The following is an 18007-nucleotide window of genomic DNA, read 5'->3' on the forward strand; positions in this document are numbered from 1 at the left end:
TGACACTTAGCATATTTTATTAATTGTCAATGTACAGTTGGGTTGCTCATGGCTTGTTACTAGTGCACTGTCTTCACAATTTCTTGGAACGTGAAATTCATTAATGTGCTGGAAGGGAAAGTTGTTGTAGCCTGCTTGTAACACTGTGCCGCATGGTGCAGCTCTGTTCTGCAGTATGTTCCCAGTACATGGTAGGCAAAATACTTACAGAGCTGCAGGAGCTGTACAGTTTAAATTCTCAGAACTTTCAGAGGCAGCAGTGAGGGTGAGAAGTGAACAAAAGCAGAGCCCAGCACGTGACACGTTAAAGAGACTGAGGAAGGTGCAGTAGGCAGGCTTTCTATGGGAATAAATGTTGCACAAAGCAGAGGCAAGATCTATGGCAAAGCAAAAATTATAAACAGAGATGGAGTCTGCAAAGCCTGTAAGCACTGGTGAGACTTATTCCATCTCATTGCTTGGTTGCCTTTTTATAATTTATTGTAGGGATGCATGCTTTTTCTATGCTAATGTAATGATTTGTGTAGATGTATTTTTTTGACAGCTTAAAAAATTCTAACAAAACACAATTCTCTATTTTGATTGGATATGTACAGGTCAGAAACTTACACATCTATAATTGAATCAAGTGCTAAACCACTTCTTTATAAGGTGCAGTTGATGTGAGCCTTCAGGAACCTTCTAGTGGGGAATGCACAGGAACCAGGCACCCACACAGATTGACACAGATTTTAAGCACTGATTAACACTCAGCTTGCTTGGGTAGCAATTTGTTAGGAGAAAAGTGGTCCCAGTCTGAGAAGTGGATAAAGGAGCTGGGCTTTCTAAACTGTTTGGAGAAATATTCACACGTATGCTAGTTTGTACCTGAAAAAAGCTGAACTTTCCCTGAACACAAAGCTGTGGCATCTAAACCTCTGAAAGCTGAAGGTGGAGATAGGTGGTAACTGGCCCATGCAGGATTTGATGTGAAAACCTGAATGCTGGTTAGCTGGTTCAGGAGCTGAACAGTTTATTTAGCTGTGCCCTTAGCTGCAGTCAGTAAGTAAACAGGATGTGAGAGCAAGATCAGAGTATGCAGAGCTCCTCTGAAGGACAAAGCTCTTACATCTGCATGCACGCAGATACCAAGGCACCAGTGTAGAAGGAAGCTCATTTTCTGCATGGGACATGAAAGCTTTTATTCAGCAAGCAACTCTCTAAGCATTAGAAGGTTCTCATTCCCACTACATCCAGTTGAACACTCATGTGCCTGAAGCTACAGGTGCAGTTAAGGATGTTAAGCACGCAGCTAAGTATGCATGAGAGCTGGCTCACAGGTGGAACTGAGCAGTCTGGCAACTGATTTACAAGTGACCCTTTCAAAAGGAAATGGTTCTCTTTTTTTTTTTTATAAAAAATTTTATTTTAAAGCCAAATTGAATCCTGGTGTTTATCCATGAATTTACATCAAGGATGCTTTTGAGTGTTGTGGGTTATCTCAAAAGCCTTTATTCTGATAACTTCTGCTCTTAGAAATATTATGAAATGACTCACTTGCATTACTGACAAACACTGTGCAAACTGTACAGCATCCATTCACGTAATGGCCAGCAGATGTGATATCACTGAAAGCCTGAATGGCTCTTTTGCTTCCAACCAACCCTCAGAAGCTGTGTGGGACAGCATTTGCAGCACTGAGCCTGAGCAGTGTTCACACTGCTTGCTGTTGTGGCAGCTTTTATCATTACTGTTCATAGAAAATATAGTATAACTTACTTTTTTTTTTTTTTTTAGTTATCATTAAGATGCTTAGTTGCTCTGGTATAACATGCTGCATGCAGAGGAATTACAGAATAAGTTGTCCTCAACAGTCTGCTTTTTGTTACTGCTAAGAAAGGAAACATCAGTGATATAAATTTCACATCTCATTTTCTTGAAGCACAGCAGACTGACCACCTTGAAGGGTAGCACTGCTACCTTCTTCCACTAACAGCCACACCTGGTAAATGAGCATTAAAATTAAAAGCTTACAGCTGTGATTCTGACACCATCCTCTAATTTGGATGAGCTCCTGTGTATTTCCAGCTGTAATCCATTCTGCATAGCCTTGTTCTGTCTCAGACTTGCAAGAAGCATTCTATAGTTCCTCCACAGCATTTCATGCTCTAATTTGAATTTACTGTATGTCAGCAGAGTGCTTATGTATCCCATGCAAGGATAGCCTTAAATAGTCATTATTTCAACTCTTCCTGTGAGCAGTAAGTTTCAAATTAATGAATTTGCAATGCCAAATCCTTCCTTTTGACTGTCATGATTCAGAGAAGAGGGAGCACTGTAAAGATTTGTGAAAAGTTCTTCTCAGCCTTGCTGACTTTCCATGGCAAGATAGGTTAAAGCTATTTTAGAATAGAAAAAAAAATCTGAAAATAAGCAAACACCAAACACACAAAGTTCTCTAAATCCTGTTACATGTGAAGGAAGCATTGATTACCACACTTGAAAACATTTTCAGGTTCTCCATTGTAATAGCTGTGAGCCCAACCTTTCCAAACTAATTAGACGTGGTAAAATTAATAGGATTTTCATGAATTATGTTTCAGATTCACTTTATCCATCTTGTCCAAATTTTGCTTTGAGGGAGTATTTGGAAGAACCCATAAAGGAAAGCCCAAGGCAAAAGCTATCTATATACTTCTGGGCTGGCTACATCTGATTCACCTCTCTGCATTTTTTTCATTTCTGCTGCTTAAAATTACTTAAGACTGCCACTGAAGGGAAGGTTTTCTGAGATAATGGGTCAGATTTTAATAGCAGCTTCCCTATCATATATGGGCCATCGAGACAAGCAGCTCTTTGAATAACTCAAAAAAAAAAGACTCAGTGTCTTCATGCAGTTGTCTTCCTCATATGAGCTTTGTTTGGAACACAACAATATTAGATTATTAACCTTGCTAAGAGATTGAAGGTGTTTGAGCACAGCTTTCTCAAGACAAGTGAGAGCAGTGAATGACAATAGCTTAAATGAGGAAAGTATCAAAGCAATTGCGTGTTTTTTCAGAAAAGCATTGAAAAACCTATTTTCTTGTTTTTATCACAAACATCACATCTATGCGTAACAACTGAAATTTCATGGTACTATGGGGAAATGTATGCATTCTGAATTATTCCCTTTTGCTAATGAATTTTGTTAGTGAATTCTAAGCCATATTTTATGTCAGATGCCGTTTTTTATTTTTCCCTGTTTATTCCTAAGTTCAGGTGGAGTTAAGCATGCCCAAATTGATTGTTTGCCTGCTTTGTGTCACATCTAGAAATAGTGTTGGAAAATCACTATAAACATGGTGGGGTTACAATAGCACTTCCCAAGGAAAAACAGATGAAGTGTCATTGTTCCAGTTCTTCCTCCCCCCCCCATTCATCAGGCACCGAGCAAATAGGGACAAGATCACTTCAAAAGTTTGTTCCTGTGGATCTAATGCTACTCTGAACTGTAAAAAAAAAAATTAATTTCTTTGAGCCTTGATATTGCCTATGGCTGGATATTTATATTAAAGCAAATCTCATTTAAGTCTCATTGACTTAAATGGGACTGTTCACGTGGCTCAATCTTCAGAGAAATACTGAGAAAACATGTTTTTACAATGAAGGAATAAAATGCTTTGTTCTTTCTTCATTTTGTTCTACACAAAGCCCTTTTTTTTTTTTCTTCTCTTCTCTAAAATAAGCCTGCTCTCTACACTGAAATAACAATCAAAAAGTGAAGTCCTTTTTTGGAAGCAAGAGTTGAGACCTTCAGTTAATATAAACTGCTGGAGTTGCACTGAACTCAGAGCTGCATTCTTTCCAAAGATCTCTATTGCTGCATCTCATCCAAATGCATGTGCCTATGAGGTCTCTCTTTGCAGATTTTTAGATATAACTTAATGTTTATAAATGGTTATTGAAAGCACTACAAAAAGAATTTGTGCACAACAGTTCGGGGGGAGATAGGTGTTAGGGAAAGTGTTAAATGAGACAGGCAGCTTTTTGCTTGGAACCTGGCATTGCTGTTCCACTATGCACGCTGACAAATATGCTATTATTTCTGCTGGGAATGGATACGTAGCAGCAGAAATCGTGAGCAAATGAGAGTGAAATAAAAAAGACAACACTTGAAGGGAGGAAAAAGGAGCTAAGAGTAAGACAGTCACATTTACTGACAGTTTGTACCTGGTTCTGAGCCAGCCTCTGAGAGCAAATGAAGGTACAGAAGGGACAGGACATTATGCTACAAACAGGTCCTGACCTTGAATGAATTCCATGTAGTATTATATACGTGTGTGTGTGTATGAATGCCTGCTTAAAATATCATATACTACAGCCCAAGCTATTTAAATACTACACTGGAGTTTTATTAAAGGAAATTAATGGCCTTTTACAAAAAAAAAAAAAAAAAAAAAAAAAAAAAAAGTCACACATCATTATGTGTAGGAAGAAGGCAGTAAAGATGTGTATTGTTTTCACTTGTTTAACCCTACAAGTTTCAAGTGGCTTTTCCCACCTGTACCACAGAAATACATTATGACTTTCACATATTATGAATTAACTTAGAATTAAGAACAGTGTCCAAGACCACCTTTTGAAGCACAAATCATTCCAATTTGTCCCTTTTCTTATAATGACAGACTCATTAAGGTTGGAAAAGATTGCTGAGATCATCTAGTCCAGCAGTCAGCTCATCACCACCACACTCACAAGTGCCTTACATTCTATCCACTGTATTTCTGCATTATTGGTAGGAGTATTTTTTTGCTCCTGCCCATTGGAAGACTACTCCATAACTGGTTAGGCTGCCTGCTTTTGCTTCTCTAATACAGCAGCTAAAGAAAATCATTCCACAGAGCTCTGTTCAGTCAGGAAAATCATGCATTCCTGCTCTGCTGTACATAGAGCAGGGTGCCAGCACTTGGAATAATGTGCACTTGGCCTGACCCACAGCTTGTTGGAAGACTCCGTTTGATTGGGCTGGATTCTGGATCAGGCTCCTTGTGACTAACTTCTGGCATAATACTTAGGATTGGGTTCCATGGAAAATTAAGTTGGGAAACTGGATAGAATTTGAGGCCAAAAAATCAGACATTAGTGTTGTTTTGAAGAGTATTCCAGGTTCAACAAACTGATCCAAGTCTTACGAACTCTTAGTGGATCTGACTGTGCAAACATGCAAAAGTTTCACATGGTTCAAGGAAATGTCCTACAAAGTCAGGCACATGCAAACCAAATCTGTAGCTGTGTACTAGCATCTTCTAGGTACAAACACTTGATTTAAAGTAACCTGTTTCCTCACTGAAACAGCATTCTGAAACCTATTACTATTTCCTCTATTACAACAGGTGTTGAAGCAGTCATGCACTGAGATTTTATATTTGGAACCATCCAGTGTCTGTGTGGGAGGTAAGTTCTCATGAAAAAAATAATTATCATAGGATGGATATCCACATTTTACCCAAAGGGAAACCACCCAGGTGATCTAGAAAAGGAACATCCCTCCAGAAATTCCTCAGGGACTTTTTAAGACAAAAATCAGATCCTTTTGCTGGCTCTTTTTTCCTCAGGAACTGCCTACTGAGGGCTGCTCCTATAACTTAAGTCATATGTAGGAACTCCTATTTTCCATTTTATGATGTGTGCAATTAATCACGCTTTGCACTTCTGATACTTAAAGCAGTGATACATTTGTGACACTCCTGTTCTTAGCCTATGGTCACCAAGTGGTGAATCCTAATAACATAAGTCCATATAAATGCCTGACAATATTTATGGTGCTCTGAACATGTTAGTGTGAGCAGTAAAGCATTTGACTGTTCTGGTAGAGTAAGGTGGCAATCCTTGTGTAGAAAAGCTACACAAAATTATGTGTCCTTTTGTTCTTCCCAGTTTCACAATTCACACACTCTGAAACCAATCAAAAGAAGGCAGTTGCAAAATCTGCCTATTTGGATGTCTTTTAGAAACATGGATCATCTCAATGAAGTCAGTTGCTTCAGTAAACAAAGTTGTCCCTTCTCCTCGGCAAGATTTCATGCTCACAAATAGCATGGATCTTACGCAACTCCCAGAGAAGCATTTGTGAGTAGAAACATTCTCTTCTGGAGCTTCAGACAAGCCCAGTCAAAATCTAGAGTTTCTTGCAAATAAATACCCATATTTCTTTCCTCATTTGCAACTGAGACATGGGGAACTTACTAACACAGGTCCTGCTGTTAGTGTTAGAATCAACTGAGGGAACAATTATTTATTTTCTCCGTAATGACTTAACTATGCAGTTAAGTACCAGGAATTAATTAGTAATGTTTCAAACTTAAGATACCTTCTTATGCTGAGCATCATTTATTCCTAAAAATATTTAAATTATCTCCTAAGTTGCAGTGCACTGAATAGCTGTTTGTTGTTTTCTTTTCCCCTGCAGAGGAGTTCCAAGTTGTTCTTAGAGGAAGAGGCTTAACCCTTGGTGGGAGAACTGATGGTGTTACTTGCACCTATCAAGTGAATGGAACTACCATTCGTAAGTTTTGGAGTTAGTAGGAAATATAAAGGCAGATCATTTCTAAGTGATTTTTTTTTCCTACTTTTTGCCTCCTTTTCTTTAAAATCTAAACAAAGGCATGGAAGGAAGGGAGGAAAATAAGAAAACTCTGAGGATTTGCAAGAGAATGTGTGTTGTTCACATCTTACTCAGTGATTTGAATTTGCTACTAGTTACCATTAGCTGTGACCAGCAGTTATGTGGAATAAGGTGTAGGTAACCATCTAGCTCCTAATGTACCTATGAAAAAAACACAGCCACAAAGCATGCTGACCAATGTTCCTTGTAAGATGACCATGGTCAAGGAAGGCCCTTGTGATCATTCCAGAAATCAGTCTTACCGAAGGCACACGTAGCTTGTTCTGAAGCATCTCCACCCACACTGTCCAGTATACAAGAGGTATAGCTGATAGATTGTCACAGGAATTTAGCAGGGCATTGGTGCCACTTCATGACACAGAATCCTCTTCCTGGAACTTCTACAATTGGTAGTGTTTTTCCCTATATTGGGACATCTTCATCTGCTTAATACCTCAAGCAGCAGTCTCCTCTAGGAGACCACAGCCAGATTTCCAGATATATAGCAGTTTCCTGGTACATGGAGTGGAATTGAGTTTCAGACAAAGTGACCATGGCATCTTTTATAGGCACTTTCCCTGTAGTTTTTTTGGAAATAATTCCTACTCAGTATTTTTTTCTGTTCTATTTACTATTGACCTTTAGTCAGATTTTGTAATCCTTAGCTCTTCCTCTGTTGAAATATTGTCACTGGGGAAATTTTTTTCTGTGTAGGGCTCCAAGAGCTCTTAAAGAGGAGAAAAAAAAAAAAAAAAAAAAAAAAAAGGACAGAATGCGAAGCATTTTCTTATCTGATTAAGAATATTTTTGAAGATCTCCTTTTAGGCAAAGCTTTTTAGGCATTGGTCCTGTGTTGTTCAGTACATTAACTTTTGATGATGCAGGAAAACTGTCAGGGCAAAGGATATGTTAGGCCAGAATCTGGATTAGTCCCATTCTGCTCCTCTGTTCCTTAAACTAGCAACATGGAGATGGTGGTGAAAAAGCACCATTAACAGAAACCCCTGCCATTTTTGATATCCAGAAACTAAAGTAGATAGCTAGTGGAATTACATTCAAGCAGTATGTCTTAGAAGCAAGCAAGAATGGAAAAAATGATTAAAAAAAAAAATGCATCTGTAGAAAAAATCATAACATATTCTCCCCCTACCTGATGTCTGATTTTTGTATTAGCTTGTCTTGAATTCTTATCTCATTCAGCATGTGTTTCCAGTCCATTTTCTTCCAATCTCTCCTGCCTGTTAAAGACCTTCTATAGGAATAAGAAAATAGCACAGTTCTGGATAAAGACAATCTGTGTAAAGCAATTCTGCTTTTATAAATTTTTCTTCAGTTTCAATTAAAACTGTCACCTTTGTTCCCTGTATTAAAGTATGGCTTGCTTATTGACACTTTTTCTTCATATTAGTATGATAGAAATGTAATTTGAAATGTGACAAAATTGGTTCAGTTGCGTATTTGTTATCCTAGTGTGCTTTTCCTACTCGGAGAAGGGGAAAACAGGCTTAGTTCTAGGTGAAGAAAATTAATTTCATGCTCTTTAGAATGAGCAGATGAGACATCAGTAACACAACCTTAAGATAATGACAACTTACACTCAATTTAGGTGGCTGGTTTGCAAGTCTTCAGGACTCCCTTATTTCTATTTCTGGCTTCCTTCTGACTTGTATTCAGCCACAAGTAGTTCACTTTTCTACAACTCCAGTCTGCCCAAAATAATAGCACATACCTTCATTTTTATTTTTATTTTTTTTAAATGCTAGTTACTATTGTGCGCTCTCCAAATCCACTGAGAAGAGAATAAGAAACATTGGGCTTAAAACTCATAGGTGATCTAGTGTGGGTGTTATTAGGCCAGTGAGGAACATTACAGTGAGAGTCAGTTTCTGGAATAGTTTATCTTTTTAACAGCTTAGATGAAAGCCACTGACATATATTATGCACACTGCCTTCTTTAAGTGACCTTTTCAAGTATTTCCTGACTTTAATTTCTGATTGCCTTATCATGTAGTCATTTATAGCAGTGCAACACATGCATGTCTGCTTTGCCATAGTAGGAATAGCTATGCTTGGACAGGATGAAGCCCCCAAATACTTGCTAGCATTTGATGTGCCGATTTGCAACAAGATCTTCAGGCTGCTTTTCCTATTCTTAACTTCAGGAAAGGGTGTACCACATCCATGAAAGGAAGGGAATTGGCATAGTGATGTATTATGTGTTGCAGCATAAAACAATCTGTGATATGCACTGCCAAAGGCTGCCATAACACACCTAGCTTCTCGTCGTCTTCATCAATGGACAACAGCAAGTGTTTACAGAATAGTATAGGAAGAAAGTAAGATTGATGTGCTCCTTCCTTTGATACACAAGCTCTCTCTACAGAGCTCCAAGCTTTTTTTTTTTTTTTTGTCTCCAAAGAGACTGAAGGAGACAAAATGGTAGGAAGGGCTCTGAGAACTACTAGGAGGTGGTTCCAAGAAAAGGGAAGTTTATTCTCATGCTGTGTTCTCCTTCTTGGAAAAACAGATGTGCTCTCAGTGGAGTCCTCACCATTTGAGGTCACAATTGAGGACACGCTTGTAAGTTCCCCTTACTGGTAGCCTGGGTTCTACTTTGAGACTAGCCTCAGAGCAAACCCTTATTTTGTCAGTTCTTCATGTTTTAAAAGATACATTTGGCATGGTTCTCTTTCTGCATTTATAAAGAACCGTTACCAAATGCTGGAAAGGAAACCTGCCAAATGTAGCTTGTGGGGTAGAAAAATAATCTATGAAACATACCATTAAGACAAAAACATATGGCAATGTGCTAATCCTTCTTCCCCACCTCACAACCAGCCCCAGATCTAGGCCAAGCAGTCAGTGCAGATTATGGTACATGAGAAATTTTCATTTATGCTACGAGCTCCTCCTTTAGCTGCCCCTGAACTGCTTGCATGTCTGCTTCATCCTTACATGCAGGACAGAGTCATCTCCACATTCATCTCACAGATCATTCATCTCCCCTCTTCCCCTAGATCAGTAGTCCATGCTCAGACATACAGTCCTACCATAGGAAGTTGGGAGGATAGTTCTGTGAGTTGGAATGGACTTTTTCCCCAGTTTAGCAAATACTGGAAGTACAGGAGCTCCCTTTAACAAATACCACATTCACCATGTGCAAGTTTTTTTTTTTTTGTGTGGTTGGTTTTGTTTTTTTCTCCTATTTGACTCCCTTGTCACCTTTTGGTGCACTTTAACATATGAAGGACACCCTTGAAGGTTCACTGCTGTCTTCTGCCACCCAGCTGCAGGGACAGTGTTTCTTTTTCTGCTTTCCTTTTCAAGGTTGCAGGAAAAGAATGCTGTGTTGGACAGACTGTTTTATGAGTAGATGCTTTGTAAGTCTGACAACATTCACAGATGCTGAGACCTCCCAAAAACATGAAAAGCACTGGAGAAAAATACAACCACAGCTGATGGAATACTCATTGACTGCCACGCACAGGATTTATGTTAATTGGAAGCAAACATTCACTTTCCAAATATTGGGAAATCCTAAATTATGTTCTTCTTATTATTAAATTAAAAAAAGGCCTTGAAAATAGGAAAACAGCTCTAAGATAGCACGAGCTGACATACATCAGGCAACCAATGTAATATGGGCACACAAGCTGGGCACTGGTTTGGACTTCATAGCACATGTACGCAACACTGTCTCATTTTAACAGTGAAGTAAACCAACGTCATGTTATTTGTTTTGCAGATGAAAAGCCAAAAAAGGTGGAATCGGAGTTTCTGCTTTGCCCTGCACCAATCCTGTATAGAAGTGGCCAGTGAGTACTTGAAACAAATGCCATCCTGTTTCACTAGAATTAGACCCATTATTGCTGATGTTAATCATGTGGGCATTTAGCTAGAGGCAGTCTTTTGTTGTTTTTATGGGGGATGGTTTGTTGTCATGTAGGTTTTTTTGTGTTCTTGTGTTATTTCCCTGGTGTATTTGCCAGCTTTGGAATGGGCTTTAAATAGTCATCTGTGACCAAACCAATTTGGACAGTGCCTTAAAAATGAATATTCAGCCAGTTTATTAAACACTGAAAAGGTCCGGCTTGTCACAAGTTTTATGCAGATTAGCTGTTTTAACAGGGCATAATATGCTCTCTTCTGGATAATCTTTAGGCTCATTGTTAAACAGATTACATTATCACTGACACTTACAAGCTATTATTAAAATTATATGTCAAGATCTGTATCACTGCTCAACGTGTAATGATAAAGCAAGGCACTCGTTTAACAACAGCAGCAATCTCATAACGGCACTGTGGCTAAACTGCAGCTCCAGCCTTATTCTAAGTGTCACTGGCCATGGCTCCTGATTACTTCTGGCCCTTTGAGAACTAGTTCTCCCCTCCTCCTCCTCTCAAATTCAGATGTTCCTAGGGCTTTTAGAACCACTTCAACTTCATTGTTCAGATTTATGAGATAGCAGCACGAAATAAAGATTCTTTAAGCTCATCATAAGTCAGAAAACTATGTGTCAGATCTTAGCCCCATGGGAGGAAAAGGCTGTTTGCTTCCCCAATTTTGCAAGTAGGTCCTCTCAATTGTTTGCAGTGAGGTTTTAATATTTTTGTTTGTTGCAGTTCTGTATTGCCATTTTTTGTGACGATTCTTAACAGTATAAGAACTAACGTGTTGCATAGATTGTGCAATTAGTTTTCTGAGCTAAGCAGTAATCAACAAGTTCAGTTGTAAGACTGTATAACAAAGCCCTAAATGCACATCTGTTTTGTGCATCAAATGACAACCGGGAGGAGAAAAGTTGGAAAGCTTTAGAAGACCTCAGTGGAAGAAAGCAGGGTGAATCACTGCAAAGAGCTTCTTTGCAGCCTCTGTAGCAGCCAAAGCTCATCAGCAGTGTAGGAAATAAGCACAGAGGAGAGCTACATTGGAGAACAGAAGGGGATGAGTTTTTAATTCTGTATGTCTTCTTATTGCTAAGGTTGCCTCTCACATAGCTAGGACAAAAATCAATATTTTGCATTTATCTAGCAGGAATTTTAGTACTATTTGCTGTTCCATTACACTGTGCAGCTGCACAGTGATTGAGCTGGTCTGCATGCGGTTGTGTACCAGCTGTCCAACAGAACAGCTGTAACAAACTGCTCTGCTAGCTTAAACAAACCAGCACCGTGTGCAGCTGTGAGACCCAGTTTCATCATGAGGAAGATACAACGCAGTCATTTTAGGAACACTTCCTTTCTGCATCGGGTGTCTCAGTGGAGTTGCATGGCCATACGATTGTAAGTTAGACTCCATTTATTAAACACTCCAAAGCCTGAAGATTCCAGTGCTTTTCCACACACAGTGACCAAAAGTGTGACAAGACACATGGTGTGTAAATAGCTAAACAAATGTAAAAAAAAAGCATGGAATCTCTATAGAAATCAAAGCACAGTAGAAGTTACTTGGAAATGCTGCATTTCCTTACTCTATGAAGCATTACTAAATAGACAACCTACCATAATGCAGCTGCACTCTAGAGGAAGCACCTAATTATGGCATACTTCTTATCAGCAGTATTTTAAGAAAGAATGCCTGCACACCACATATGGCCTTGCGCAGGTTCAGAGAAAGCTATTTCTCAGCAGTTACTATGTAAAACAGTTCCACGATCCTTTCCTGAAGTAGTTTCAGCTTTGGCCCAGAGATAAACAATTTACTCTGAAGAAGAGTGACAGCTATGAAAGATCTGTACATACTTGAACTCCTGACTTTTCATTGGCACAGCTCAAACTATTGCTGGATAACTCCCAGTAATTCCTCATGCAACAGAGCTAATATTAGTTGCTAATGTAGCAACAACCAGTCTGCTCTTTTTCTAGTGCTCATTTTAGTGGAGTTAAGTACAACACAAGCAAAGTTAGCTTTGCAGTTTTTAAACCTGTAGCTGTGCTTCTTTGTGGACAGGAAAGGCTCTTACAAAAATACGCTCAGATGTTTTATATTTTGAAACACTCTTAGTGATGAACTAGCAGTTTTCAAATGCAGAACAATAAAGTCTATGGAGAATAGGTTAGGTCTCTAGGCTGCTGCCATTGTGCATTTCTGTTTTGTTCCAGCTGCTGGATGCAGTTAGTTGCGAGCCTCCAACATAGTAGTTGTAGATTTAGATTTCTCTGTTTTCAGAGTGTGATGTAGGAGGCTGCTGTGGTATTCTTGCATTATGTGATAAAGTGACTGTGCTGCTTATGCTATTTAAAATATCTTCTTGACATGCCAATTCCAAGACAGAGAAGTACGTAGCTCACTTATAAGATCAGCTTTTCTAAAAGATTGGTGATTAGCTAGCAGACAATACTTACACAGATTTTTACATGACCAAGCCATTATTATAAAATAAAGTATTAAATACTCCAGAATGGAAGAGACCTCTGTACACCATGGAAAGAAGATAGGATGAGCCCAAGAAAATGTAATTTCTCTTTCATGTACTTTGAGAAATCTCATATGTTGTTAGGGCAGCTGTGTTACTAGAACCAAAATAGCATGCAAGAATGACTCAATCTCCACTAGTGACCACTGAATACTTAGAAAATTTGAGGAAAAATTAATCAGTTCCACTTTATAGCTCAGGTTGGACTTGGCTGTCCAGCCATAGCTTCAAAGGAATCAAACCAGATCAGGTTCTTTTTTTTCCCCAGCTCAATTACTTTAGAGGTTCCTGTCACTGTAGAGTCACTGTATTTCAGAAAGGAACGCTCATCTCTTTGCAGTACTAGCACACAAAAAGCTTACATTGCCATTCCTCTCATTCTACGGCTTTTGCTCGGAGTTCTTTGAGTATGTGCTCTGAAAATGTATCCATAGAATTTGCTTTGCTACCTGTCTGCTTCTGTTCCTGTAAGCCAGTGGTAAAATCCCTTCCTTCAGTGCCAAGTGATCAGGACAAAACATTTATATTAATTCCTAAACTTCTGCAAATCCACTAATCTAGTCTGCAGATGACAACAATTAAAGTGTTTAAACTATCACACTAAAACAATATTTCACTGAAATATATGTAGTAAATATTTACACATTATATTTACTCCTACCCTCATGCATCCTTGTGCTTGGATTCTTTTGAAGCATTGGCCTTAAGATTAGCTGATAAAAATACAATGAGCATTTACCTCCAACTCCAAGACAAATAAGCGTCTTGTAATTTAAAACAGACGCTATGTTGGAACTGATGTTCAAAAAGTTTTATCCGCTTCTAAGCACCAACAAAATAGGAACCACTGGGTCGAGGGGGATCACCGCTGTCATTTGAGTATCATGTAGTTTCCATTAGTTCCCATTTCTGAATTGACATCCTTCAAGCAAATAGCCCTTCACCCTATATAAGCTGAAATGTCCCAGAACAGCAAGAATCACAGATGGAGAAGGACAGCAACACCATTGGTCTTTCCAGCCTTTCTGTCCCTGTGTTCAGATCACCTTGGCTTCTGTTCATGTATATTCTTTCCTATATTCTGTCCAAAATGAGCAGCTGACATTTAGAAGACTAAACAGGTTATTTTGTGTGGTATGAAGAAAAAATTTAGTGCTTGCATCCCCAGGTTCTTAGATGCTTCCAGTTTCACATTATCTGACTTCAGTGTGCAGTTCCTCAAAACAAAGTTCACAAATGTGCAGGAGAAAATCTATTGTAGCGTTGAATATACTTCAAGTGTACATGTCTATGATATTCCAGTAAGGAGTCACTAGGGCAAAGCATAATATAATTGGGCAAGTCTTCTGAGAATCCGAATGGAATTGGGCAATAAATAGCTCAGGCTCTTACAATGGTAAGAAAAGTTCTGTCCTAGAAAGATGGCATAGGGCAAATTGATTCTCTAGGACCGAGCACACGGATTTATGTTTGAGCTGCAGATGCCACCTTGGAACATGCTTTCAGTTGGCTGTTAACCAGATTTCTCACAGGAGGAGCCAGGGTCACTCTAGCCTTTGTTTTTCCTGGTGACAACAGCTGCTTGGCTCATTTGGCACTCAGTTGTGAATGGGATGGCAGCTTGGAAGGAGCTCAGACAGACAGCATTGTGCTATTTCTGCACTGTTAGTTCTAAAACCTTTAGATTTTAATATTTTTGAGTTTCAGTTTATCACTTTTTTACTTTTAATCCTGTCTTTACCATTGGAATGTTTTCCCTTAGCCCTTTGGAATAAAAGGATTAGAGAGCAAAGAATCTTTTTTATGTAGTACCTTCAGCATCCAGGTAACAGATTTCTTGAACTAGTTTCACTGCTCTCTGTACCTGAGTCTTCCTATTCAGAACTTTTAGATGGGAAGACTCAGTATTTTTTTTTTTTTCATGTTTCATTCTTAGAAAAGTCAATTGCTTTCCCCTCCCCCACTACAAAAATTCCTATAATATCAAGTAATACTCTGCTTACATGTTTGTACTGGATAGTTCACATTACCTGCCTTCGGTCTTATTTTCATTTGGGATATCAGTAAAACAAGCTCAGTTTGTTTTTAATCCTTCTTTTCTATAGCTTGTGCTTGTCTGAATGCTTGTAAGATTCTCTTGCTGCCCAAATTTTGTTGGTATGATAATCTCTGAAGCACAGATTTAGGGCAGAACAAGCTGCTCTGCTTGTCTCTGTGGATCACATGCTGGGCCGAGGACAATGGGAACTAACCACAAGCTTCAAGTTAAATATGGCTTTCGAAACATCTCTTCATAGAGCCCTAAGGGAAGCCACAGTTATGCTCTGAAAGAGCTTGCAGCCCCATGCAGTTGAAGGAGTAGACTTCAAATCCAGCACACTTCCTCTGACAAATTCATATAAGATGACTTTAAAGTAAAACAAATTCCAAAGGAGTCTGTTTGTGGTGCGGTTTGTAGGAAGTTGCTGAACTTGGACCTTGAATATTATTTACTGAAGCGATGCAGGAAAGAATTAAACTAGCTGGAAGCCCAAGAACTTGTGCCTAGCTGGCAAAGATCATCCCACATTTGGTTTCGCCTTACAGGAGGCTCTCTACCCATGCAAAGAGAAAGCACTGCTTCATATTTACATTTGGATGTATGAGTTAAATAAGTTTCCATTAATGTAGAAAATATCTTAGTTTTCCAGTTTAAGGGGATCATTTTTATTTATTCCAGAACCAGACTTAAGATGAAGAGCATAGGAACAAAAGCAGACAGACACTGTGAAGAAGTGGATTGTGGTGCTCTGTCCTGTAAATTACCTCATTTGTTTTTAGACAGCTGCTCTCATTCAGGAGCAGCTGAAAGGTGTTCTATGCAATGGTTGTCATGGCAGGCTGTTAACAAAGGATCCCAACTAGTTTTTCCTCCCCTTGAAGCAAGTCATGCCTTGACTTCACCCACTTCTGCTTGTGTCACAAACCTGAGAGTCATCATCTTAAAAGTGGCTTTTGAATTTTCTCTTGAAGAGTGGAGCATTTTTTCATTGGCCAGCTTTCTAAGCTTCATTACAAAAGCAGAATGACATGTGACTGTTTGTATCTTCAGGGATATGTAGAATACACATGAAAAACTTGAAAAAGGATGGCTTCACTGCTTTCAAGTTCTTCCTTTTTCTTAGAAAAAGAAAAACTTAATTTCCTTTTCTGCTCCAACACCTGTAGAACCAAAGCAAAACCTACTTGCTTCCCATGTTCTGGGACGCTAGCATTGTTTTCCACATAGTTAAGTCAATTCCCTAAAGCATTGACTTTGATGCACAGATTTCGTAATTTTATATTTTTACCACTGCTCCTTTATTGATTGTTCACTTCCCACCTTTTTCTATAGCTGATAATGGCTCTAAAGAGGTTAAAGTGATGCTATGTAGGATGACTGATGTTTAATATATTTGCCTAATTAACTTCTGGCTAATAATTCTAACCCATTAAGTAGCTAGTTAGTATTTGTTTCAAATAAACACATCTGGTCCTGCACTGACTGGAGGTTCTGCCTGTGTGTGGGTGACAGATGTGATGGTAGTTTCCCCAGCGCTCCCCTTTAAATAATTAACACACACTGGTGAAGTCGCATTAGACAGACAGCCCCAAAGCCAGCTGCATGGTCTCAGAGCTGGATCTATGGACATGTGCCTCATCTCATTAGTCTGCTCCATCTATTTCATTCCCTCTTCTTTGAAAGCTAAGCATAGCTCTAAGAAACATCCCTTTAAATAACTTTGGATTTCTGGCTTCTGTTCTGAAAGACAGAGGAGAAGAAATAATGCTCCGGCCACCCAAGGGACAAATAGATTTGAATTCACCAGCCCTGCAGATTGATCTCTTACAGACAAAGAGCATTTGAACAGCCCCACTCTGGTGTTTCAGGGCTTGGAGTTGCTAGGCTGGGTTTGGAAGCAACCTTCTTTGGAAAGAAACATCATCTTATAGCAGTCCATTTCTTTGTATGGTCCATAACTCCTTGGTTTGGAACAGCTGGAAATTCTTAACAGTACCAAAAGAATCATGTCTCTCAACTCACTGTCATTCCATTTTTCAGATTTTTTTTCATGGGGGAAGGGGGGGGGTGGGCAGGGGTACAAACCCCTCCGACAGAGGAAGAATGTCATTAACAGCACTATATTTGGCAAAAGTCTAACTTGCATGTAAGTTAATTCTTAAAACTTGAGTTCTTGCTTCCCAAAAGGCAAGGCAAGATTTATTCCTACTTTAGATGGTCCTTGAACCCTCATAATTCTATGTCTGTCCCATAATGGGTGACATGCAGCAGTCATTAGTTCTAGTGCTACAAGCTCAGCCTGTGACCTTTGTTTTGTAAGGCAACAACAATAGCACAGCTGCCCCTGCATAGCTGAGATCTCAAACCTGCAATTTGGCAGGAAGAACAGAACAAATTGGATAAATATACATAAACACATTGTGAAGGAAGGGAAAACAGAACAGAGTGAACCAGAGCATCATCCTACAACTTGTTTGATAAGGATGATTTAAGGAGGCATATGGTATAATTTAATGTGCTTTCAAAAACATTGGCCTGATTCTTCAAGCAAATATGAAATAAATATCTAAATTGAAAGAGCTAATACAGTATCATGAGTTCTCTCGAAGGAGGCATATGAGTGCCTTTGGAAATGCATGTAAGTGGGGGCTGGGCGTGAATGATGCACAGATTTACATTCCCCCACAAAATTATCGTTAACTTATTGTTAAGATTGCACATTCCTACTTCCTTATAACACTGCAATCAAAAAAAAAAGCTGCAGTGAACTAGTATTTGTACCTAACCCAGCACCCATTTCATGGCTTATCAGTTTACTCTTGTGATGACACCCCACCCTCCCATTGTAATACTTCTCAAACTGTTTCTGTCCAACACCACACTGCCTACAACACACATACCCAAGAACTAGAAATCACTGCTG

At 39.0% G+C, this 18007-nt stretch overlaps 1 protein-coding gene across 1 annotated transcript in view; it reads left to right on the forward strand.

The window, feature by feature from the left end:
• ANTXR2 (ANTXR cell adhesion molecule 2) overlaps positions 1–18007 on the forward strand; it is a 100003-nt gene that overhangs the window by 20283 nt on the left and 61713 nt on the right. The window contains exons 8-10 of the mRNA XM_052681879.1: positions 5355–5415; positions 6431–6526; positions 10371–10440. Coding sequence (XP_052537839.1) covers positions 5355–5415; positions 6431–6526; positions 10371–10440 — 227 coding nt within the window. The remainder of the gene's footprint in view (positions 1–5354; positions 5416–6430; positions 6527–10370; positions 10441–18007) is intronic.

Source organism: Tympanuchus pallidicinctus, unplaced genomic scaffold (assembly GCF_026119805.1).
Source record: "Tympanuchus pallidicinctus isolate F22 unplaced genomic scaffold, pur_lepc_1.0 scaffold2, whole genome shotgun sequence".
Taxonomy (NCBI): Eukaryota; Metazoa; Chordata; class Aves; order Galliformes; family Phasianidae; genus Tympanuchus; species Tympanuchus pallidicinctus.